The 26,854-nt window shown below is 44.3% G+C and overlaps 1 protein-coding gene across 1 annotated transcript; it reads right to left on the bottom strand.

The window, feature by feature from the left end:
- Nucleotides 1-323: 323 nt before the first annotated feature.
- ssh1 (slingshot protein phosphatase 1) lies at nucleotides 324-24,219 on the bottom strand. Its single transcript, XM_062958428.1, has 15 exons — nucleotides 24,087-24,219; nucleotides 21,813-21,853; nucleotides 19,719-19,822; nucleotides 18,003-18,067; nucleotides 17,739-17,860; nucleotides 16,263-16,331; nucleotides 16,098-16,163; nucleotides 14,656-14,850; nucleotides 14,432-14,525; nucleotides 13,176-13,304; nucleotides 13,044-13,090; nucleotides 10,795-10,941; nucleotides 7,988-8,188; nucleotides 5,212-5,704; nucleotides 324-4,281 (listed from the first exon to the last, which is right to left on the bottom strand). The coding sequence occupies exons 1-15, from the start codon at nucleotides 24,153-24,155 to the stop codon at nucleotides 3,232-3,234; spliced, it is 2,892 nt and encodes a 963-aa protein (XP_062814498.1). The 5' UTR covers nucleotides 24,156-24,219; the 3' UTR covers nucleotides 324-3,231.
- Between the last annotated feature and the right edge of the window lie 2,635 nt (nucleotides 24,220-26,854).

Genomic DNA, 26,854 nt, shown 5'->3' with positions numbered 1-26,854 from the left:
GCACATCAGATAATACGGTGAGTTGGATAAGCAGAAGTCGGATAACCCTCCTGGCAGGCACCCAGCTTGGAGAGGCCAGCTGCATGTTGCTGCCTAGAAAAACAGCAGAACTCGGTTCAGTAACCGAAAGTGTTGGACAATAGGGAGACCCTATTCTCTCTCCTGGCAAGCCGGGTGCCTGCCAGGAGGGTTATCCAATTTCCGCTTATCTGACACACCGTATTATCCGATGTGCCGGTGTCTTGCCCCTCTCGGCAAGGACTCAGCTTGGAGAGGCCTGCTGCACATTGCTGCCTAGAAAAACAGCAACACGCAGCAGGCCTCTCCAAGCATCAGGCACCCGCCGGGGGCGAGACACCGTATGTCGGATAATACAGTGTGTTGGATAAGCAGAATTCGGATAACCCTCCCGGCAGGCACCCGGCTTGGAGAGGCCCAGTGCGTGTTGCTGCCTAGAAAAACAGCAATGCACAGCAGGCTTCTCCAAGCACTGGGCACCCGCCGGGAGGGGCGGGATTCTGGCACATTGGATAATATAGTGTGTTGGATAAGCGGAAGTTGGATAATCCTCCCGGCAGGCACCCGGCTTGGAGAGGCCCGCTGCACGTTGCTGCCTAGAAAAACGGCGGAACTCGGTTCAGTAACCGAAAGTGTTGGACAATTAAATGTTGGCCCCATTATCTCTCCCAGCAAGCTGGGTGCCTGCCAGGAGGGTTATCCGATTTCCACTTATCTGACACACCGTATTATCCGATGTGCCGGCATCTTGCCCCTCCCGGCAAGTGTGCGGCTTGGAGAGGCCCGCTGCGCATTGCTGCCTAGAAAAACAGCAACACGCAGCAGGCCTCTCCAAGCACCGGGCACCCGCTGGGAGGGGCGAAACACTGTGCGTTGGATAATATGGTGTGTCGGATAAGTGGAAGTTGGATAACCCTCCCGGCAGGCACCCGGCTTGGAGAGGCCTGTTGTGCGTTGCTGCCTAGAAAAACAGCAATGCACAGCAGGCCTTTCTAAGCACCGGGTGCCCACCAGGAGGGGCGAAATGCTGCGCATTGGATAATACAGTGTGCCGGATAAGTGGAAGTCAGATAACCCTCCCGGCAGGCACCCGGCTTGGAGAGGCCCGTTGTGCGTTGCTGCCTAGAAAAACAGCAATGCACAGCAGGCCTCTCCAAGCACCGGGCACCCGCTGGGAAGCGTGAAATGCTGCGCATCGGATAGTACGGTGTGTCGGATAAGCGGAAGTTGGATAACCAGAACTCTACTGTGTATGTTTTTGGAGGGCAAACATCCATGGAAGCGAAGAAACAAAACGTTTTCAAGCTCTGCCCTATTCCGGTTGGCTATGTTTCAAGAACGCATGTAACCGGACTCTGCAGGAAAGTCCAGCGACAGACTGGCGATCGGGGTGAAACGGAAGCCTTTGAGGAACGTTTGGGAAGAAAACGTCAAGACGAAAACCTGTCTTACTTCGGCGTTCCTTGCCGCCTTGTGGCATCTACGCAACGGGGACAAAAAGAGCCCAAAACGTGCCCAACCTAAAAGGATCGCGCCTTCCGTCCCCAGCAAGCTTTGGAGTTTGGCGACAAGACAATGAGCCGTTTCAAATGGCGGCAATCCAGCGCTTGAGTCAGAAAGCGCATCCTAAAACTTTTTTTCAAAATTTTGACCATTTACCCCAATTTCAAATGCATGTAATCAATTTGCAACGTCGTGTTTTTGTAACAGCAACTGCCTCTCATCCAACAGACAGAAAAAGTACAAACTGGATTGGCAGAACTCCTTCTAGTTCTGGAAAGCAAGTATTTCAAAGTAATTTTTTTGTAAATTCCCAAGGAACGGAGGTAGCGTTTCGACAGTGCCCTCTTCGGCTCCCTGAGCGAGGGCTTCTCAGAATGAATCCTTCTGCGCAGCTTGCGTTGTAAAGAAAAACTCCGCATTCGGCTGCTTTCCTTCCCCAGAAGACCCCCAAGTGCCTTCTTTCTTGGCCTCCTTGGACTCCGTTGTCTACGGCACCCCATGGAAAAAAAGGGGAGAAATATGAGTGAGGGCTTTTCGGAACAAACCATGCTGCGCAGCTTGCGTTGTAAAAAACAACAACTCCGCATTCAGTTACTCTCCTGCCCTGGAAGACTGTGAGTGCCTTCTTTCTTGGCCTCCTTGGACTCCATTGTCTGCTGCACCCCATGGAAAAAAAGGGGCGATATGTGAGCGAGGGCTTCTCAGAACAAATTATGCTGCGCAGCTTGCGTTGTAAATAAAAACCCCACATTAGGCCCTTCTCCTGCCCCGGAAGACTCCAAATGCCTTCATTCTTGGCCTCGTTAAACTACATTATATGTAGCACCCCATGGAAAGAAAGGGGAGGAATATGAGCGAGGGCTTCTCGGAACAAATTATGTTGCGCAGCTTGCATTGTAAAGAAAAACTCTGCATTCGGTTACTCTCCTGCCCTGGAAGACTGCGAGTGCCTTCTTTCTTGGCCTCCTTGGCCTCCGTTGTCTGCAGCACCCCATGGAAAGAAAGGGGAGATATGTGAGCAAGGGCTTCTCGGAACGAACCATGCTGCGCAGCTTGCACTGTAAAATAAAATTCAGCAAAACTCCGCATTCAGTTTCTCTCTTGCTCTGGAGGACTCCAAATGCCTTCTTTCTTGGCCTCCTTGAACTCTATTGTCTACAGAACCCCATGGAAAGAAAGGGGAGAAATGTGAGCGAGGGCTTCTCGGAATGAACTATGCTGCGCAGCTTGCGTTGTAAATAAAAAACCCCGCATTAGGTCCTTCTCCTTGCTCGGAAGTGCCTTCTTTCTTGGCCTCCTTGAACTCTGTTGTCTACAGCACCCCATGAAAAGAAAGGGGAGAAATGTGAGCGAGGGCTTCTTGGAACAAAGCATGCTGCGCAGCTTGCATTGTAAATAAAACCCCAGCATTAGGCCCTTCTCCTGCCCTGGAAGTGCCTTCTTTCTTGGCCTCCTTGGACTCCGTTGTCTGTTGCGACCCATGGGAAAAAGAGGGAGGAATATGCGAGAGGACTTCTCAGAATGAAGCATGCTGCGCAGCTTGCATTGTAAATAAAAACCCCTGCATTAGGTCCTTCTCCTTGCCCGGAAGCGCTTTCTTTCTTGGCCTCCTTGGACTCCGTTGTCTGCCGCGACCCATAGGGAAAAAGGGGAGAAATGTCTGCCTCTTGCATCCAGTAACACCTCTTTGATAACACCTATGCCGTGGGGTCAGCTCTTCCCAAGCCAGGACATGTCCTTTAATTTCCCCGGCGTGGGCTTCAGCTTCGCGCCCTCTTCCGTGTTTTTCGGAGACAGACGGAAATTGCAGTCCGCGGGGGGCTCGCCGGACTGGGTCTCCCTCGCGCTTGCCAAGGCGGAGAGCTCCCCGTCGCCGGCGAGGTCCTCGGAGGAGAGGTTGAGGCTGCCCAGCTTGGCCAGGGAGTTGGAGCGCTTCAGCGGCGAGGAGACGGTCAGGCCGGCGAGGCGCAGCCGGGTCTCGATCTCCTGGGTGCGCTGCTTGACCAGGCCGGGCTTCCCCCGGACGCTGTGGATGCTGTCGCTGCTGGAGCTGCGCGTCAGGTTGGAGCTCCGCGACGAGGAGGGAGGGGTGTAGCAGATGGTCTTGAGGAAGTCTTTGCTGAAGCCGCTGGAGTGCTCCGTCTTGCAGGAGGGCCCGGCCGCCGGAGGGGTTGTGCGGAGCTTCTCGGCGTCGTTTCCAGCGTCCCGAGAAAGCGAGGGGCAGAGGGGAGGCGCCTTGTCGGGGTGGGCGGCCACCTCTTGGGGTTCCTCCGGGATGGTCATGTCGGCCGCGGCGCCGGAGGTGCTCTTGAGCCGCTCGAGCTCTTTGGTGTGCTTCCGGACCAGGCCGGCCTTCTGGAGCTGAAGGAGGGACTCTTGGTGCTGCATCAAGTAGCTGGTGGCCGTGGGCTTCTCGGGGTCTTTGCTGAAGAGCAAGTGCTTGAGGTCCTTGCTCGACCGGAGGTCTTTCCTGAGCAAAGCGCCTTCCTGAGCATGTCGGGAGCCCGGCGTGTCGCCCGCCGCCAACACCAAAGGCAAGCTGTTTGGTTTTGTGCCCTGGATCTCCTTCGGCTCTTCCTCCAAAACGGGGGGAAAGGAGGGCTGCGTGCAGACGGTGACGGGGCTGCGGCACGGAGGAGGCGGTGGCGGCAGCCTCGCGCAGGGCTCTGCAAAGACGTCGCCGGCCGAGGAGTAGATGCAGTCGCCACACGGCTTGTAGGAAGGCTTGACTTTGCTGAGGATCCCAAAGACGGCGTCGTGCTGCAAAGGGACAGAAAGAGAGGACTGAGAAAGAGGCAAAAGAATGGGAAAGCGCCAGGCCCTGCGAGCTGGGCCTACAAGCCATTGAGCTCTCGATTTCTCCTAGGCCCAGCTCACAGGGCCTACAGCCGAGTGCCAAGCGCTCAATGCTTGTAGGCTCTGTGAGCTGGGCCTATGAGCACTGAGCATTTGGTGTTCAACTGTAGGCCCTGTGAGTTGAGCTTATGAACCATCAAGCACTCAATGCTCGTAAGCCCTGTGAGCTGGGCCTATGAGAATTGAGTGTTCGGTGTTCGACTGTAGGCCCTGTGAGTCAAGCCTATGAACCATCACTTGCTCGATGCTCATAGCCTCTGCGAGCTGGGCCTATGAGAACTGAGCGTTTGGTGTACAACTGTAGGCCCTGCGAGTCGAGCCTATGAACAACCCAGCGCTCGATGCTCATAGGCTCTGCGAGCTGAGCCTATGAGCATTGAGCGTTCGGTGTCAGACTGTAGATCCTGTGAGTCGAGCCTACGAACCATCAAGCATTCGATGCTCATAGGCTCTGCGAGCTGGGCCTATGAGCATTGAGCATTCGGTGTCAGACTGTAGGCCCTGTGAGTTGAGCCTACAAACCATCCAGCGCTCGATGCTCGTAGGCCCTGCGAGATGAACCTATGAGCATTGAGCGTTCGGTGTCAGACTGTAGGCCCTGTGAGTCAAACCTACAAACCATCAAGCATTCGATGCTCATAGGCCCTGCGAGCTGGGCCTATGAGCATCGAGTGTTCTGTTATCGACTGTAGGCCCTGTGCGTCGAGCCTACGAACCATCGAGTGCTCAATGCTCGTAGGCCCCGCGAGCTGGTCCTATGAGCATTGAGCGTTTGGTGTTCGACTGTAGGCCCTGCAAGTCGAGTCACTTTCGGCAGAGTGCTGTGCCACACACCTCAAAGTCCTCGGGGCAGCTCCGCTTGCTGTGGTTGCTGCCGGGGCTCTCGTTGTTGGTCCTGCTTTCCTCCTCTGGATCAGACGAGTGCCGCTTCCACCGCTCCAGGGGCTCCTCCCCGTCCTCCGCCCCTGAGGTGTCCTTCCATCCTCCGGCCCCGTGATGTCCTTTCTTCTCCTCCACCGTCACCTTGCTCGTTGGGTTTTCCGCTTCCGACTTGGAGGAGGACCCCAAAAAGGGCAGGTCATCGGTCTCGTCGGTGTACAGGTCGGCCTCGTCCAGAAGCGCATCCTTCTGCAGGCCGTCCGCCGGGAAAAAGGCCTCCCCGTCGCCGGGGAAAGTGTCCGAGAGGCAGCGGAAACAGTGCTGGAAGTCCTCCGACTCAGTGTCCAAACGGTCCAGTGGGAAATCCTCCGACCCGTTGGAACTGTCCACATTCTGGGGGAGGCGGTCTTCCGGCTGCTGCTTCCACAGCTTGTTGTGACGCTGTTTGCTGAGCGAGAGAGAGGAAAGCCAACTTATAATCATCATCATCATCATCATCATCATCATATTTTATTTGTATCCCACCCAGGAGTGGCCCTAGGTTTTTTCACTATGTAACTAACCGGTGCCGGCGGCGCTCTCTCCAGCCATGGAACTACGAAGGCCTCCAGGAAGGCCTCGCTTTCTCGCGAGATTTCGCGAAATCTCGCAGAAATCTCACAATATTTGGGCCCGGGCTGTGACGCAGGCTGGTGAGCATATAAATACTGTAAATAAATACAGTAGAGTCTCACTTATCCAAGCTAAACGGGCCAGCAGAAGCTTGGATAAGCGAATATCTTGGATAATAAGGAGAGATTAAGGAAAAGCCTATTAAACATCAAATTAGGTTATGATTTTACAAATTAAGCACCAAAACATCATGTTATACAACACATTTGACAGAATAAGTAGTTCAATACTCAGTAATGTTATGTTGTAATTACTGTATGTACAACTTTAGCACCAAAATATCATGATATATTGAAAACATTGACTACAAAAATGGCTTGGATTATACAGAAGCTTGAATAAGTGAGGTTTGGATAAGTGAGACTCTACTGTAATTTTAAAGAAGTATGAATTTTAGTTTACAGATGTCATGTTTAACTGCGTTTTAAAAGTCATGTTTAACTGTGTTTTAAAAGAGTCAGTATTTCAGTTACTCTGCTCTCATGAGTGGTTGCCATGGAGAAGGGGGCGGAGCCAACTGTATTTAACTGAAGAGAGAGTAGAATTTGGAGGGAAACTCAGTCTGTGGTCAGAGAACCACAGGGAAGGTTGGTTTTAGAGTCTGTGTTCTTATGAGACACAGGGAAGGCTGATTCTCAGTTGGAGAATCAGGGTGGCTCAAAGGTTGGATTTTGAGTTTAAATTAAGTTTGGTGACTTATTTTAAGGTAGTCTGTTTCCAGATAAGGAACAGATAGTCTGTGACTGAAATTCACAGGGTGACTGCAGGTTAAAGCAGTGGAGAAAGAAGTGACATTTTAGGAAGTTTGAATCACCTCATTCTAGCTTTGCAACTGTCCATCAAAGTGCCTCTAAGTGAGAATTGTAACCATTAAGCTTGTGCCTCAATAAACGTATTATTGTTCTCTCAAACTTCTCAGTCTCTGTCATAAACACATATTCATCAAGAATAAACAAGAAGAAAGAAAAACCAAGATTTAAAAGTCTCTTCTCTAAGTAGCTAGTGGCTACGTATTCCTATAGGGGTGGCAGCTGTTAAATAAAAACATCTTTAATAACGGGTGGCAGCGGATATAAAATATATAATAATTAATTATTATCCCCCCCTGTCTGAGTTCTTCACAAACTGCCTGAAAGAACCTCAGTCGTTCTTAGCTCTTTACAATAATAAATAAATATTTCATGAGATCTCGCAGAAATCTTGTGAGAAGAGCGAGGACTTCCTCGTTCCGCGGCGAGCGACCCAATGGTTTCAATTCGACGGCTTCAATTATGAACCGGCCCTGATCCCACATTATCTCACCGAGGGGGCTCAGGGCGGAGTCCAGCAAACACAAACACGAAGGCAAACATTCAGTGCCTCACAAACAGCCATAAACACAAACACAATAGTGACCCACCTGGATCCGAAAGTAAACCAACATCTAAAGCTATGCCTCGCAAAATCAGAAGACAGAAACAACTTGATTACATGAATTCCCTGGCTCTTCCCGTGAGGTCTGTACACACGATTGTATTAACATGAACCACTTTGAAAACCCTAAAACCCCTCCCATGACATCACTTCATTTGCACCTGGTCTCCTTATCTCTGAGCCGGGAGAAACGAGTCTTTAATTGCCGGCCTTGCTGACGTCGTTCTAATCTAATCGGAGGAGTCCCTGCTCTCGGTCCCACTCCTTCGGAGAGATAGGGCGGAGTACAAATAAATTATCAATGTTATTACTATTATTTACAACTGCTTACAAAGCAGACTGTCATGGCAGAAGACAGATAGGAAAGAGAAAGTTCAACCGCGGAGGAGGCCCTGCTCTCAGTCCGACTCTTGTCCTAAGCATAATAGGTGGGAACGAGAGAGGGAGTCTTCTCTGTTCGATCGCACGGTCGCTACTTTTAACACCCACGGATATGATATTCCTTGGCTGAGGTGTCGTTCTCGTCTGGCCTCTCCAAGCACCGAGTAACTGTAATCGTCTGGTTACCTTGGGAATGGTTTTTCTTTGCTATGTTGTGCCACAAATCCCGCGATAGCCCCGACCCGTCTCCCCCGTACGTACGTACCTGGCATCCAGGATGCCTTGGTATTCCTGGAGCTGCCTCATGAAGCCGGCGTTGGGCCTCGTGATGTTGCGCTTCTGCTTCACGTAGTTGTAGGCCTCCTCCGCGGACCAGCCAAACTCCTTCATGGCATACGCGATGACCGTCGAGGCCGAGCGGCTCACGCCCATTTTGCAGTGGACCAGGCACTTGGAGCGGTTTCTCCTGAGAGAAGAGGAAAAGGTTGTTGTTTTCCACCCACAATATTTTCCATTGTTGTTACAACATCTTTTCCAAGGGTATTAAGTAGGTATGTGCGATCCAGAAAAAAAAAATGGTTCTAAACTCTGTTCGAAAGTAGGGGGCGCTGGGGCTTCGTTTCTAAAGTTGTTTCCGAATTTTGAAGGCAGGGCTGAGCTTCTATCCCTGTCCTGCAGAGCCTGCCAGGAGAGGTATAGAGGCTCAGCCCTGTCTCGGGCTCTTGGAAGGAGGCCCCGCCCCCTTCCCTAGCCCCGCCCTCTGTGTCCCAACAAGCACCTCAGGAGAGGTATAGAGGCTCAGCCCTGTCTCACGCTCTTGGGAAGAGGCCCCGCCCCCACCCCTAGCCCCGCCCTTTAGTCCTAAAAGGCCTCTCAGGAGAGGTATAGAGGCTCAGCCCTGTCTCAGGCTCTTGGGAAGAGGCCCCGCCCATAGCCTCTAGCCCCGCCCTTTAGTCCTAAAAGGCCTCTCAGGAGAGGTATAGAGGCTCAGCCCTGTCTCACACTCTTGGGAAGAAGCCACGCCCCCTTCCCTAGCCCCGCCCTTTAGTCCTAAAAGGCCTCTCAGGAGAGGTATAGATTTTCAGCCCTGTCTCGGGCTCTTGGGAAGAAGCCCCGCCCCCACCCCAGCCCCGCCCTTTAGTCCTAAAAGGCCTCTCAGGAGAGGTATAGAGTCTCAGCCCTGTCTCGGGCTCTTGGAAGGAGGCCCCGCCCCCTTCCCTAGCCCCGCCCTTTAGTCCTAAAAGGCCTCTCAGGAGAGGTATAGATTTTCAGCCCTGTCTCGGGCTCTTGGAAGGAGGCCCCGCCCCCTTCCCTAGCCCCGGCCTTTAGTCCTAAAAGGCCTCTCAGGAGAGGTATAGAGGCTCAGCCCTGTCTCACACTCTTGGGAAGAGGCCCCGCCCCCTTCCCCAGCCCCGCCCTTTAGTCCTAAAAGGCCTCTCAGGAGAGGTATAGAGGCTCAGCCCTGTCTCACACTCTTGGGAAGAAGCCCCGCCCCCACCCCAGCCCCGCCCTTTAGTCCTAAAAGGCCTCTCAGGAGAGGTATAGAGTCTCAGCCCTGTCTCGGGCTCTTGGAAGGAGGCCCCGCCCCCTTCCCTAGCCCCGCCCTTTAGTCCTAAAAGGCCTCTCAGGAGAGGTATAGATTTTCAGCCCTGTCTCAAGCTCTTGGAAGGAGGCCCCGCCCCCTTCCCTAGCCCCGGCCTTTAGTCCTAAAAGGCCTCTCAGGAGAGGTATAGAGGCTCAGCCCTGTCTCGGGCTCTTGGAAGGAGGCCCCGCCCCCTTCCCTAGCCCCGGCCTTTAGTCCTAAAAGGCCTCTCAGGAGAGGTATAGAGGCTCAGCCCTGTCTCACACTCTTGGGAAGAGGCCCCGCCCCCTTCCCTAGCCCCGGCCTTTAGTCCTAAAAGGCCTCTCAGGAGAGGTATAGAGGCTCAGCCCTGTCTCACACTCTTGGGAAGAAGCCCCGCCCCCACCCCAGCCCCGCCCTTTAGTCCTAAAAGGCCTCTCAGGAGAGGTATAGAGTCTCAGCCCTGTCTCGGGCTCTTGGAAGGAGGCCCCGCCCCCTTCCCTAGCCCCGCCCTTTAGTCCTAAAAGGCCTCTCAGGAGAGGTATAGATTTTCAGCCCTGTCTCAAGCTCTTGGAAGGAGGCCCCGCCCCCTTCCCTAGCCCCGGCCTTTAGTCCTAAAAGGCCTCTCAGGAGAGGTATAGAGGCTCAGCCCTGTCTCGGGCTCTTGGAAGGAGGCCCCGCCCCCTTCCCTAGCCCCGGCCTTTAGTCCTAAAAGGCCTCTCAGGAGAGGTATAGAGGCTCAGCCCTGTCTCACACTCTTGGGAAGAGGCCCCGCCCCCTTCCCTAGCCCCGGCCTTTAGTCCTAAAAGGCCTCTCAGGAGAGGTATAGAGGCTCAGCCCTGTCTCACACTCTTGGGAAGAAGCCCCGCCCCCACCCCAGCCCCGCCCTTTAGTCCTAAAAGGCCTCTCAGGAGAGGTATAGAGTCTCAGCCCTGTCTCGGGCTCTTGGAAGGAGGCCCCGCCCCCTTCCCTAGCCCCGCCCTTTAGTCCTAAAAGGCCTCTCAGGAGAGGTATAGATTTTCAGCCCTGTCTCAAGCTCTTGGAAGGAGGCCCCGCCCCCTTCCCTAGCCCCGGCCTTTAGTCCTAAAAGGCCTCTCAGGAGAGGTATAGAGGCTCAGCCCTGTCTCACACTCTTGGGAAGAGGCCCCGCCCCCTTCCCCAGCCCCGCCCTTTAGTCCTAAAAGGCCTCTCAGGAGAGGTATAGATTCTCAGCCCTGTCTCGGGCTCTTGGGAAGAAGCCACGCCCACTCCTCTAGCTCCGCCCCGTGTCCTAACAGTTGCCTCAGGGGCCCCACCCCTCCCCTGGCCCCGCCCCCAAATGCCCCTGAGGCCATCACCTCCCCCCTGGATCGCTGCAGCGCCCACCAGGGGGCGGTAGTGCCCACTTTGGGAATCACTGATTTAGAGTTCAGCCTCCACTGGCAATACATTGGCCTATTCGAAAAGAATGCTGAGATCATCTACATAAAGTAACCGGGGTGCTCAAGCGTTGCGTCCCTGCACCGGTTTACTTGGCTTTGTTGATGAAGTGGTAGGCCTGGTTCCAGTGGGCCAGGAGGTCCGTCGTCTCTTCGTCGTAGACACGGATGTTGTGGTAGGTAAACATGCCGGGGAAGAAATTGTCGATCTCCCGGGTGACATTCAGGATGTAGTCCACGCTGCAAGGAGAAAAACAGTTCAAGCCTGGCCTAGCACAGAGAAAGCAGCCTCGCTCTCAAATGGGTGAGCTATCAGTTCGGGAAATGGCCAGAGGGAAATGCTGCAGATAAATATATTATTGCATATCATGTTTTATATCTGTGTCTTTGATCGTTGTATAGTCTGTACTGTATTTTTTACATGTTGGAAACCACTTTGGGTCCCTTCAGCAGTCAACATTATTGAGTCAATGGTCTACGCAAGAGTCAATCCCATTGAGTCAAGGGTCAACATTATTGAGTCCATGGGCAATACAAAGTTCGATCCCATTGAGTCAATGGCCAACTCAAGAGTTAGTGGTCAACATCATTGAGTCAACGGTCTATGGAAGGGTCAATCCCATTGAGTCAATGGCCAACTCAAGAGTTAGTGGTCAACATTATTGAGTCAACGGTCTACGCAAGGGGCAATCCCATTGAGTCAAGGGTCAACTCAAGAGTTACCGGTCAACATTACTGAGTCAACGGTCTACACAAGGGTGAATCCCATTGGATCAAGGGTCAACTCAAGAGTTACTTATTATTACATTATTAAGTCAACATTATTAAGTCAACCATCTACGCATGGATCAATCCCATTGAGTCAAGGGTCAACATTAATCAGTCCACGGTCAATACAAAGTTCAGTCCCATTGAGTCAATGGCCAACTCAAGAGTTAGTGGTCAACATCATTGAGTCAACGGTCTATGCAAGGGTCAATCCCATTGAGTCAAGGGTCAACATTATTCAGTCCATGGTCAATACAAAGTTCAATCCCATTGAGTCAATGGCCAACTCAAGAGTTAGTGGTCAACATCATTGAGTCAACAGTCTATGCAAGGGTCAATCCCATTGAGTCAAGGGTCAACATTATTAAGTCCATGGTCAATACAAAGTTCAATCCCATTGAGTCAATGGCCAACTCAAGAGTTAGTGGTCAACATCATTGAGTCAACGGTCTATGGAAGGGTCAATCCCATTGAGTCAATGGCCAACTCAAGGGTTAGCGGTCAACATTATTGAGTCAACGGTCTACGCAAGGGTCAATCCCATTGAGTCAAGGGTCAACTCAAGAGTTAATAGTCAACATTATTGAGTCAATGGTCTACGCAAGGGTCAATCCCATTGGATCAAGGGTCAACTCAAGAGTTAGCGGTCAACATTATTGAGTCAACGGTCTACGCAAGGGTCAATCCCATTGGATCAAGGGTCAACTCAAGAGTTAGTGGTCAACATTACTGAGTCAACGGTGTAGGCAAGGGTCAATCCCATTGAGTCAAGGATCAACATTATTCAGTCCATGGTCAATACAAAGTTCAATCCCATTGAGTCAATGGTCAACTCAAGAGTTAGCGGTCAATATTAATGAGTCAACTGTCTATGCAAGAGTCAAACCCATTGAGTCAAGGGTCAACGTTATTCAGTCCACGGTCAATACAAAGTTCAATCCATTGAGTCAATGGCCAACTCAAGAGTTAGTGGTCACCATTACTGAGTCAACGGTCTACACAAGGGTCAATCCCATTGAGTCAAGGGTCAACGTTATTCAGTCCATGGTCTACACAAGGGTCAATCCCATTGAGCCAATGGTCAGCTCAAGAGTTAGTGCTCACCATTATTGAGTCAACGGTCTACGCAAGGGTCAATCCCATTGAGTCAATGGTCAACTCAAGAGTTAGTGGTCAACATTGAGTCAACGGTCTATGCAAAGATCAATCCCATTGAGTCAATGGTCAACTCAAGAGTTAGCGGTCAACATTATTGAGTCCACGGTCTACACAAGGGTCAATCCCATTGAGTCAATGATCAATTCAAGAGTTACCGGTCAACATTATTGAGTCAACGGTCTACACAAGGGTCAATCCCATTGAGTCAATGGTCAACTCAAGAGTTGGTGGTCAACATTATTGAGTCAACGGTCTACGCAAGGGTCAATCCCATTGAGTCAAGGGTCAACATTATTGAGTCCAAGGTCAATGCAAAGTTCAACCCTATTGAGTCAATGGTCAATTCCAGAGTTAGTGGTCAACATTATTGAGTCAATGGTCTACGCAAGGGTCACTTGCCCACTTCTTCTACTCACCCCAGGCCTCGGAGCTCCTCCAGGTTGGAGGCGTTCCACTCCGAACCCTGCAAGAAGCACATCCTGGTCACAATCCATAGCGAGAGGCAGAGAGGCCAAGGGGAACGTCTCCCGGGAGCCGTGCTCGCTTACCAGATACAGGTGATCGAAAATCAAGGAGGGTCTGTCCATCTGGCCCAGGATGCGCAGCATCTCATTGTCGATGAACTCTTTGAACTCTTTCAAATTGCAGCTCATGTGCTTCTCCAGCTCATTCCGGATCTGCCCAGAGAGAGAGAGAGAGAGACGCAAAGGGAGGGTCAAGAGCAGGGGTCTCCAAATTTTTTAAACAGGGAGACAGTTCACAGTCCCTGAGACTGTTGGAGGGCCAGATTATAGTTGAAAAAAAAAACTATGAACAAATTCCCATGCATACTGCATAGGATCCGCGCTCTCCCCGGGTGGGATTTGAACCTGGCAGCCTTCAGGTCAGCAACCCAACCTTCAAGTCACAAGGGTTTTTTAGCCCACTGCGCCACCGGGGGCTCCATATAATAATAATAATAATAATAATAATAATAATAATAATAATAATAATAATACCTCACACAGTCCTAAACGCTTGGGAAGTGTTCAACATGTGATTTTGTGATTCGAAATCTAGCATATATATCTCGTTTGCTGTGTTATACTGTGTATCAATAATAATAATAATAATAATAATAATAATAATAATAATAATGAGGTTGGGAGAGACCCCTTGTGTTATTTAGTCCAACCCCCTTTGTGCCTTTGTGCCCTTGTGCTTGCCTTCAGTTATGACAAGACAGTGCCAAGCAAAGGCAATGATGGTTTTCTCAGCGTTTGAAAAATAAACAAAGGGATTCCAGGTGTCAAACAGATAGTATCTCCATTAGGTCTCCTAAGCTATCTTCTTTGGTTGATCTGTGTGAGGGCAACTTTATAATTTCAGGAGAAAGTCACCTTCTTCTTCAGCTCCATGGTAGGAGATGTTTGCCTTGACTTCATGTCATGTCTTTTCTGTTTGTGATCGGGGAATCTCGTTTGGAGACAGTTCTTTTGGGGATTCTGGCTTTATTCTCAGGGCTGGACTTTGTTTATTTCTATCAAAATACTATGACTGTGGGATATATTTTTGAACTGCAACAAGCACATAACATAACCCAGTCCACCCTCCTCTGCCTAGCCTTTAAGCATCCTACATCCAAATAAAGTTGGCGAGAATGTGACCGCTGGACAATTCACCCTCAGGAGAGGCGAAGGGACAACATGGAAGGTACTCGCGCATTGGTTGTTATGCTTGTTATGGCTTTGCCACCCCACGGTCCTGTCTTGCCCAGAAGGGAAGTCGGGAAAGAGATCGTCCCAGTCGGGCAGCTCCCGCTTACTTCTTTCGAAGTGACGTTCTCCAGGTCTTTGCTCATCATAATACTCCGGAGTTTGGCCTTGATGAGCCGTTCCGCCAGCTCCCTCTCCGTTGGCCTGGATGGAAAAGGGGAAAAGAGAGTTTGTACAAGAACTGGGGAGAGCCGAGTTCAAGCCGACACCCGCCCCGCCGAGCTCGACTCCCGCAACCCGAGAAATCTGCGACAGAGAAGCGCGGCCAACCCACTTGTCCACGTATAAGGCCGGCGAGTCGGGGCGGGTGGACTCCAGGTCCTGCATGGCGTTCCACTCGTTGAGGCAGCTCTGCTCCGAGGCGATGCAGCTCTCGTAGTAGGTGGCCCAGACCAGCGCCATCCCGCCAGGGAAGTAGTTGTACTGCCTCGCCACGTCGCACGCCTTGTACAGGATCTGCAGGGCGGACCTACCAAGACCGGGAAAGAGCCGGTGGGATACCAACCAGGGCAGGAAGGCCGAGGACGGTCGGCATAAGCACCCAGTACTAGCTTTCATACTTGACAGAAGAACAAGCGAGAAGGTGGCCTCTTCTCAACCAGATTTGACACAGGAGAGGGCTCTAAGGTCTCGGCAAGCACGGAAGAGGTGAGATGACTGTGACCGGAGGGGACCGTAGAAGGAAGGGCCCTCGTGGATGGATTTCATCTCTCGTCGCCCGACACATGCCCGCTTTTGCAATATAGATGAGGAAACAAATTCCTCTTGCCGTCGGCTTCTGTTTCTCACACGATTAAACGATTTCCCGGCGACACCTGAGAGCACGGAGGCTCCCACGAGAACGAGACCACATTTCCAGCCAGGTTTGAGGAACCCGGAGGTGGGTTCGCAGCCCGGCGAGCCCAGTAAACAAGGCGAGGAGGGTCTCCTCCACCTGGAAAGCCTTCCCTCCTCTGAACACACCCCAGCTTAGAGTCATTCTTATTATTATATTTATTATCATATATATGATATTTATTATAGTTATACTTACGTTATCTTTATTATATTTATTATAGTTACATTGTTATTATATTTAATATTATTATAGTTATATTGATTCTTATCTTTATTGTTATATTCATTCTTATTATATTTAATACTAGCTGTGCCCAGCCACGCGTTGCTGTGGCAAAATGGTGGTGGTATGGGTTAAAAATTGTTGTGGAATTTTTATTTGACGTTATTTGTATTTTTTTAATTAATTTTATTGTAACTTATCTTTTTTTATTTATTATATTTTTATTATTTTGTTGTATTATTTTTAGTGATTTTGTTATTATAGTATTTTATTGTATTAATTTTTAGTGTTTTTAATTTTATTGTTTTTTATTGTATTATTTGTATTTATTTTATTTTTTATTCTTTTATTAACACTTGGCTGCGTGGGTTGCTAGGAGACCAAGTGGACAGAGGTTAGCCTTCTAACTGGCAGCAATTGGATAAAAACAATGATTTCTCTCCCTCTAATTAGGACTTTATTTTTCTTTTTTTGTTGTTGTCGGAACCTAGGGGCAAGGATGGTGGGTTGTGTTGCCAAATTTCTAGGTTCTGGGGCTTGTACTTTTGTTGTTTAGTGGGAGGGATGAACACCATTACTCTTTTTTATATATAGATTACTATTACTATATTTATTATAATATTTATTATTATATGGGCCAACATCGAGCTACTCACCACATTGCCTGGACTGAGACCGGCTTGAAGATATGCATCTTCCCGGCGGTGCTGACGCTGAATCCGCTAGCAGAGAGAAGAAAGGAGAGACGGACTCAAGGGTGTGGAACAACAACACTTGCGACCAAATGGTCCACTTGCGACCGGACGGCACTCGCGTCTTACCCGTCCCCATCCAGGTGGATCTTGGTGTCGCTCCACAAGCGAAGGACCATCCCGATGGTACAGCTGTTGCTGCAAGAAAGAGAAGCGAAAACATCTGAGTTATAGTTCACCCGTATCTGGAGAAACTTTTAGTTTATGATGTTCAATGGATATATTTGCAGCAAATGTTGACGTATTTGGATATATTTGCTGTAAATTTCAGACCCCCAGAAGAAGGCCTGGAGAAAGGTCGAAACCAGTCGTGGGCGGCTGATTCAGGTTCCACTCATCATAAGAACACACGGCGTTGTTACTATTTCAGAGTGAGTGTACAAACCCATATAATATTGTTTGCGATTACTGTGAATTTATTGTTTGTGAATTACTGGATAATGCATGACATCGGATAATACGGGGCATTGAGTTATATGGGGCATCAAGTAATATGGGGCGTCGGATAATACGGGGCATTGAATAAAACGGCTTGTCGGATAATATGGGACGTCGGATAACCAGAAGTCGGATAATAAGGGGCATTGAGTTATATGGGGCATCGAGTAATATGGGGCATCAAGTAATATGGGGCGTCGGATAATACAGGGCATTGAATAAAACGGCTTGTCGGATAATACGGGACGTCGGATAACACGGGGCGTCGGATAATATGGCTTATCTGATAATACGGCTTATCGGATAATACGGGACGTTGGATAATACGGGGCATGGAGTAATACGGGGCGTCGGGTAATACGGGGCGTCGGATAATACGGCTTATCTGATAATACGGCTTATCGGATAATACGGGACGTTGGATAATACGGGGCATCGAGTAATACGGGGCGTCGGGTAATACGGGGCGTCGGATAATACGGCTTATCTGATAATACGGCTTATCGGATAATATGGGACGTTGGATAATACGGGGCATGGAGTAATACGGGGCGTCGGGTAATACGGGGCGTCGGATAATACGGCTTATCTGATAATACGGCTTATCGGATAATATGGGGCGTCGGATAACACGGGGCGTCGGATAATACGGCTTATCTGATAATATGGGACATCGGGTAATACGGGGCGTCGGGTAACACGGGGAGTAGGATAATATGGCTTATCGGATAATATGGGACATTGGGTAATACGGCTTGTCGGATAATATGGGGAGTCGGATAATATGGGGAGTAGGATAACATGGGACATTGAGTAACTCAGGGCGTCGGATAATACGGGGTGTTGGGTAACATGGGGCGTCGGATTATCTGATAATACGGCTTGCCAGATAACACGGGGCGTCGGGTAACACAGGGCATCGGATAATACGGTGTGTAGGATAATATGGTGCGTGGGATAACACGGTACGTCGGATAATACAGTGCGTGGGATAATATGGGCCACTGGGTAATACAGGGCGTCGGGTAATACGGTTGGTCGGAAAACTGTATCTCTATTGTATTCCTATGATTATTGCCCCACCCGCTCCGTGTCCGCGTCCTGTACCTCTCTTTGCTGGAGAAATCCACTCCCAGGAGGATGTTCTCCTCCGTGTCTTGGCGGCCACTGCTGTCGACCACCACCATGTACCGCACTCGGTCCGTCCACGCGCTTTCGAGCCGCACGGCCTGAAATGCAAGCGGGTGCTGAGTTCGGGGCTTTTGAGGAACGGGATTCGTCTCCGTCCGAAGGCCAAGGCCTCCCCCGCCCCCCCGGGGCTCCTCTTGGCTTTTGTTTGGGGAGGGGGGCGGGGCCACCTGCACAACTTACCAACTTGATCCTGTCCTCGCAGCGGAGGAGGTTGATCATCACCTGCAGGTGCTGGGGCAAGTCACCTGGGGGGGAGGAAGGACCGGGAGAGGCCTTATGTTTATTGACTTATTTACAGTATTTATATCCCGCCCTTCCTTCTCAGGGCAGATCACAACGCACGTAATACATGGCAAACATTCAGTGCCCTTATTAGACATACAACATATATAGACAGACACAGAGGCAATTTCACATTTTCCAGCTTCCAGCTTCGTGAGGATACGCTCGATTTCGCTCCACTGTCCACTTGTGAACCGAAACCTTGATGGGAGTACTTCCTCATTCCCCATATATTATTATACTATATTATTATTATTATTATTATTATTATTATTATTGTGTATTATCTTACATTATAACATATTATTATATGATATTATTATTATTGGACAATATTATATTATTATTATATTACTATTTCTATTATTATACTACAATATTCTTATTATTATTATTGGCTATTATCTTACATTATAACATATTATGATATTACTATTTCTATATTTATTATAATATGATATTATTATTATTTTTGGGTATTATCTTAGATTATAACACATTATTATAGTACTATTACTATTATACTATATTATTATTATTATTATTATTGGGTATTATCTTACATTATAACATATTACTATTATTATTATACTACAATATTATTTTTATTATGATTGGGTATGATCTTACATTATAACCTATTATTATATTACTATTTCTATTACTATTATAATATGATATTATATTATTATTATTATTATTATTATTGGATATGCAAGAACAAGACTTAGAAACTTGACTACATGAATTCCAAGAATTGGACCAAAAACTGAGAGCTGTTCACCTGCATCCAGTGTTATATTATTATTATTATTATTAATAATAATAATAATTATTATTATTATTATTGATGATACTTTTAATAATACTATTTGATATAATGCAATATTTAATACGAATCCCGAAGGATTATCCTAGCAGGCCTCGATCCCTCCCATAACATCGTTCCTCATGCACTTGCTTCTCCTCTGAAAGTGAGGCGATGTTATGGTTTTAAAAAATTCTAAAAAATCAGCAGATTGGCAAAACGCCCCGAAACTTGGCAGGCTTGGAGTAGAAGATGTGGCCTACAAGTGAGGCGGGTTTCGTGCCGATGGGCCTAAAAACGACCGAGAAACGGGCCTCTCAAGTTTCCCGGTGGCTGCGATGATCACCTGCATACCTCCATAACATCGTTCCTCATGCACTTGCTTCTCCTCTGCAAGTGAGGCGATGTTATGGTTTTAAAAAATCCTAAAAAATCAGCGGATTGGCAAAACGTCCTGAAACTTGGAAGGCTTGGAGTAGAAGATGTGGCCTACAAGTGGGGCGGGTTTCGTGCCGATGGGCCTAAAAACGACCGAGAAACGGGCCTCTCAAGTTTCCCGGTGGCTGCGATGATCACCTGTATACCTCCATAACATCGTTCCTCATGCACCTGCTTCTCCTCTGCAAGTGAGGCGATGTTATGGTTTTAAAAAATCCTAAAAAATCAGCGGATTGGCAAAACGTCCTGAAACTTGGAAGGCTTGGAGTAGAAGATGTGGCCTACAAGTGGGGCGGGTTTTGTGCCGATGGGCCTAAAAACGACCGAGAAACGGGCCTCTCAAGTTTCCCGGTGTCGGTGATGCTCACCTGCATGCTTGTGGAGGTGAGTGGAGGTGCGCGGGCCTTGCGGGCTGTTTCCTTGCTGGAGAAACAAGGCCGCTCCCTTCACCATGAAAAAGCTCTCGCTGAGGCTGGAAAAGAAAGGCAGGCACACAAGAGGTAAGACAGATCCGTATCTGTATATATATAGATCTTGGAATCCGGGAGTTGTAGTTCACCCGTATTCAGAGAACACTGAACTGAGCCAATGATGGATCTGGACCAAATCCCCAAGGTATATAGACACACACACACACATATACATATGTAGATACATATATATAGACACACACATGTATACATATACACATACACACATACATACACACACACATATATTTATACCTACATACATATATACACACACACATATACACACATACACACAGACATATATACATATACATACATATAAATATACATACACACATACCTATACATGCATATATACACACATACATATATATATGTACACACATACATATATATATGTACACACATAAATATATGTATACATGCATAGGTATATGTACATAGATACATACATATATGTATACATGCATACACATATATGCCTATACATACACACACATACATATTTATAAATACAAATATAATACATACACATACATATATACATAGACATATGTATATATACACACATACATACATATAGATACATACTACATACACACATATATACATACATATACACATGGATACATACATATATACACACACATATATTTATACCTACATACGTATATATACACACACACATATGTATATACACACACATATATACACATGGATATATATACACACACATATATATACATATATACACACACATATATATATACACACATATATATGTATGGATACATACATATAAATATACATACACACATACTTATACATACATATACACAGACATGTATACATACACATATGCATATACACATGCATGCATATATGTACGCATACACATAAATGTATCTATACATAGGTATATGTACATAAGTACATACATATATGTATACATGTACACACATATATACACACACACACATATAAACATACATACATATGCGTATATATATATATACACATACATACATATAGATACATACTACATACACACACATATATAGACACACACACACATATATATATACACACACATAGATATATTTATACCTACATACGTATACACACACACACATATAGATATATACACACACACACATATATACACATAGATCATATATATATATATACACAAACACAGAGACATATATATATATATATATATATATATACACACATGTATACACATATGTATACATATACACACACATATATACACACACATATATGTATGGATACATACATATAAATATACATGCACACATACTTATACATCCATATATATGTATATACACACATATATGCACGCATACACATAAATATATCTACACATACATAGGTATATGTACATAGGTACATACATATATGTATACATGCGCACACATATATAGATACACACATACACACATATATAAACATACATATATTCCTATACATACATACATACATATATTCCTACACATATATACATACATACACATATGTATATACACACATACATAGATACATTCTACATACACACATATATATAGGCACATATACATACACACACATATATACACACGTATGTAAGACTGCTCTGGGTTCCCCTGGGGGAGACGAGCGGCATATACATTAAATAAATTAAATAAATAAAATATTTATACGCACATATACATACATATATACACCAACACACACACACACACACACATGTATACTTCCTTTCCTCTATTTTCTATTATTATAATAGGACATTATTGTTGTTGTTATTGGTTGTTGCCCTCCATTCTTTTCTTATGTGACATGACACGGCGAGCCACCCAGGGCCAGCCAACCCCTCCCTCGGAGGGAGTGCCTCCAGGCAACAACAGCCAGGCCGACACAGGGCTGCGCAGCTTCAGGGCTGGGTGGACATCTGTCGGGGTGGCTTTGAATGCATGCGTGGCTCACCTCAGGTTCAGTCTGCGCTCCTCATCGCTCCCGGCATCCAACTGAAGAAAGGAAGGAAGAATATAGTATTATTATTAAATATTATTACTAAATATTAGATATTATTATTAGAAAGGCCGGAATGCCCCCTTTATTATTATTACCTATTATTATTATGTATTATTATATATCATACAATATTATATCACATTATTATATCATATATATTATTATACCTCATTATCATATATCATACATTATACGTCTTATTATTATTATATATCATACACTATAATACCTATTATTATTATTATTATTATTATTATTATATCATACTTTATTATATGTCATTATTATTATTATATATCATACACTATTATACCTCATTATTATTATTACCATTTATCATATGTTATTATACCTCTTATTATTATTATCATATATCATACATTATATCTTATTATGTTCATATATCATACATTATTATACCTCTTATTATTATCATATATCATACATTATACCTATTATTATTATTATTATTATGTCATACATTATTATACCTCATTATTATTATCATATATCATACATTATTTTACCTCCTATTATTATTATTATTATTATTAACCATACATTATTTTACCGCTTATTATTATCATATATCATACATTATTACTATTATTATATATCATACAATATTATACCTATTATTATTATATATCATACACTATTATACCTCATTATTATTATTACCATTTATCATACATTATTATACCTCTTATTATTATTATTATCATATATTATACATTATATCTTATTATGTTCATATATCATACATTATTATACCTCTTATTATTATCATATATCATACATTATACCTATTATTATTATTATTATTATTATATGTCATACATTATTATACCTCATTATTATTATCATATATCATACATTATTTTACCTCTTATTATTATTATTATTATTAACCATACATTATTTTACCGCTTATTATTATCATATATCATACATTATTACTATTATTATATATCATACAATATTATACCTATTATTATTATATATCATACACTATTATACCTCATTATTATTATTACAATTTATCATACATTATTATACCTCTTATTATTATTATCATATATTATACATTATATCTTATTATGTTCATATATCATACATTATTATACCTCTTATTATTATCATATATCATACATTATACCTATTATTATTATTATTATTATTATTATATGTCATACATTATTATACCTCATTATTATTATCATATATCATACATTATTTTACCTCTTATTATTATTATTATTATTATTATTAACCATACATTATTTTACCGCTTATTATTATCATATATCATACATTATTACTATTATTATATATCATACAATATTATACCTATTATTATTATATATCATACACTATTATACCTCATTATTATTATTACAATTTATCATACATTATTATACCTCTTATTATTATTATCATATATCATACATTATACCTTATTATGTTCATATATCATACATTATACCTATTATTATTATTATTATTATTATTATTATATGTCATACATTATTATACCTCATTATTATTATCATATATCATACATTATTTTACCTCTTATTATTATTATTATTAACCATACATTATTTTACCGCTTATTATTATCATATATCATACATTATTACTATTATTATATATCATACAATATTATACCTATTATTATTATATATCATACATTATTATACCTCATCTTCTTATATATCATACATTATTATGCATCTTATTATTATAATTATTATATGATACATTATGATACCTCTTATTATTATTATTATTATATACATTATTATTATTATATATCATATATTATACATTATTATTATTATTATTACATGTCATACATTATTATACTTATTATATATCATACATTATTATACATCTTATTATTATATATCATACATTATTATACATCTTATTATTATTATTATCATCATATATCATACATTATTATACCTCATTATTATTATTATGAATCACACATTATGATACCTCTTATTATTGTTATCATGATTATTATTAGTATATCTTATATCATATATTGTGTGTTATGATGATGATGATGATGTTTCCAAAGGCGGGCTGGCCCTCTGCTGGGGCTGCTTTGTTGGCGCCCGCCCGGAGAGAGGCTCAAGGGCGCTGGGCTGGCTGGGCGCTGGGGTCCCATATGCTATGAGATGCCTGGCTACGCCGCCTTCTCGTCCCACTCACCTCGCTGTTGCTGGCGGAGGAGGAGGCGGCGCTGGGGGTGGGCGAGCGCTGGAGGGTGACCAGCGCCATGGCTCCGGAGCTGGCGCCTCCTCCGGCGGAAGGGCTCCCATCCGGGGCCGCCTCCCGCCTGCGCCCTCGCCTTCCCCGCCTCCGACACGCCTCCGCCCCGGTCGCGGCCACGCCCGCCCACCACGCCCTCATCGCCCCGGCGCCTCCGCCCGCCCACTCGACGCCACCAGAGGGCGACAGAGACACACACACAGAGACAGGCAGGCTCCATTGCAAGAAGAATCAGCATGGAAAATCATGCCCAGCAATAATAATAATAATAATAATAATAATAATAATAATAATAATAATAATAATAATAATAATAATAATAATAATAATAATAATAATAATAATATTGTAATAATAGGAATAGCAATTTAATAAGAATGATAATGATGATGATGATAATAATAATATTGCAATTATAAGAATAGCAATTTAATAAGAATGATAATGATGATGATGATAATAATAATATTGCAATAATAGGAATAGCAATTTAATAAGAATGTTAATGATGATGATAATAATATTGCAATAATAGGAATAGCAATTTAATAAGAATGATAATGATGATCATGATAATAATAATATTGCAATAATAGGAATAGCAATTTAATAATAATGATGATGATGATGATGATGATGATGATGATAATATTGCAATAATAGGAATAGCAATTTAATAAGAATGATGATGATGATGATGATAATAATATTGCAATAATAGGAATAGCAATTTAATAATAATGATAATGATGATGATGATAATATTGCAATAATAGGAATAGCAATTTAATAATAATGATAATGATGATGATGATAATATTGCAATAATAGGAATAGCAATTTAATAATGATGATGATGATGATGATAATAATATTGCAATAATAGGAATAGCAATTTAATAATAATGATGATGATGATGATGATGATAATAATATTGCAATAATAGGAATAGCAATTTAATAATAATGATAATGATGATGATTCTGATGATAATAATATTGCCATAATAGGAATAGCAATTTAATAATAATGATAATGATGATGATTATGATGATAATAATATTGCCATAATAGGAATAGCAATTTAATAATAATGATAATGATGATGATTATGATGATAATAATATTGCCATAATAGGAATAGCAATTTAATAATAATGATAATGATGATGATTATGATGATAATAATATTGCCATAATAGGAATAGCAATTTAATAATAATGATAATGATGATGATTATGATGATAATAATATTGCCATAATAGGAATAGCAATTTAATAATAATGATAATGATGATAATAATAATAATAATAATGCAATAATAGGAATAGCAATTTAATAATAATGATAATGATGATGATAATATTAATAATAATAATAATAATGCAATAATATGAATAGCAATTTAATAATAATGATAATGATGATGATAATAATAATAATGCAATAATAGGAATAGCAATTTAATAATAATGATAATGATGATGATAATATTAATAATAATAATAATAATAATGCAATAATATGAATAGCAATTTAATAATAATGATAATGATGATGATAATAATAATAATGCAATAATAGGAATAGCAATTTAATAATAATGATGATGATGATGATGATGATAATATTGCAATAATAGGAATAGCAATTTAATAACAATGATAATGATGATGAAGATGATGATATTGCAATAATAGGAATAGAAATTTAATAATAATGATAATATTATAATGGAAATAATATATGATAATGTAAGATAATGTCCAATCATACTTATAATAGAAATAACAATAACATGATAATAATATATCAGTCAAGTTGGGGGCGTGGCTTAGCCCTTTCCATTCTCCAGTCAGAGTAGAGGGCGTGGCTTCTCCTTTTCCACGCCCTTTTCCCCTTCTGTACTCCGCGTAGGGGGGCGTGGCTTATCCTTTCCCATTCTCCAGCCAGCGTAGAGGCGTGGCTTATCCTTTTCCACGCCCCTTTCCTTGCGGTAATCAGCTTAGGGGCGTGGCGTGTCCCTTTCCACGCCCCTTTCCCTGCTGTAATCAGCGTAGGGGGCGTGGCTGCTCCTTTCCATTCTCCAGCCAGCGTAGGGGGCGTGGCGTGTCCTTTTCCACGCCCCTTTCCCCTGCTGTAGTTAGCATAGGGGCGTGGTTTGTCAGTTCCTTTCTCTAGCCAGCGTAGGGGCGTGGCTTAGCCCTTTCCCATTCTCCACCCAGTGTAGGGGGCGTGGCGTGTCCTTTTCCACGCCTCTTTCCCCTGCAATAATCAGCGTTGGGGGCGTGGCTTGTACGTTCCCCTTCCCTAGTCGGTGTAGGGGGCGTGGCTTAGCCCTTTCCCATTTTCCAGACAGCGTAGGGGGCGTGGCTTGTCTTTTTCTGCTGTAATCAGCGTAGGGGGCGTGGTTTGTACCCTTCCCCAGTCAAGTTGGGGGCGTGGCTTAGCCCTTTCCCATTCTCTAGCCAGCGTAGAGGCGTGGCTTGTTCTTTTCCACGCCCCTTTTCCCTGCTGTAATCAGCGTAGGGGGCGTGGTTTGTCCGTTCCCTTTCTCTAGTCGGTGTAGGGGGCGTGGCTTCTCCTTTCCCATTCTCTAGCCAGCGTAGAGGCGTGGCTTGTCCTTTTCCACGCCCCTTTCCCTGCTGTAATGAGCGTAGGAGGCGTGGTTTGTGCGTTCCTCTTCCCAGTCAGCGTAAGGGGCG

Source organism: Anolis carolinensis, chromosome X, assembly GCF_035594765.1.
Source record: "Anolis carolinensis isolate JA03-04 chromosome X, rAnoCar3.1.pri, whole genome shotgun sequence".
In the NCBI taxonomy this organism is placed as follows: Eukaryota; Metazoa; Chordata; class Lepidosauria; order Squamata; family Dactyloidae; genus Anolis; species Anolis carolinensis.
The sequence above is the reverse complement of the archived record's forward strand: the minus strand, read 5'-3'. Positions and strand labels throughout refer to the sequence as shown.

What these genes read in the sequence shown, in the direction of transcription:
- ssh1 (XM_062958428.1), bottom strand. Translation starts at nt 24,155, where the DNA reads ATGGCGCTGGTCACCCTCCAGCGCTCGCCCACCCCCAGCGCCGCCTCC. An exon ending in GATTTCTCCAGCAAAGAGAG is followed by an intron (nt 16,332 to 17,738) that starts GTACAGGACGCG and finishes TCTTTCTTGCAG; the next exon opens with CAACAGCTGTACCATCGGGA. An exon ending in GAGGAGCTCCGAGGCCTGGG is followed by an intron (nt 10,942 to 13,043) that starts GTGAGTAGAAGA and finishes TTCTCCTTGCAG; the next exon opens with CGTGGACTACATCCTGAATG.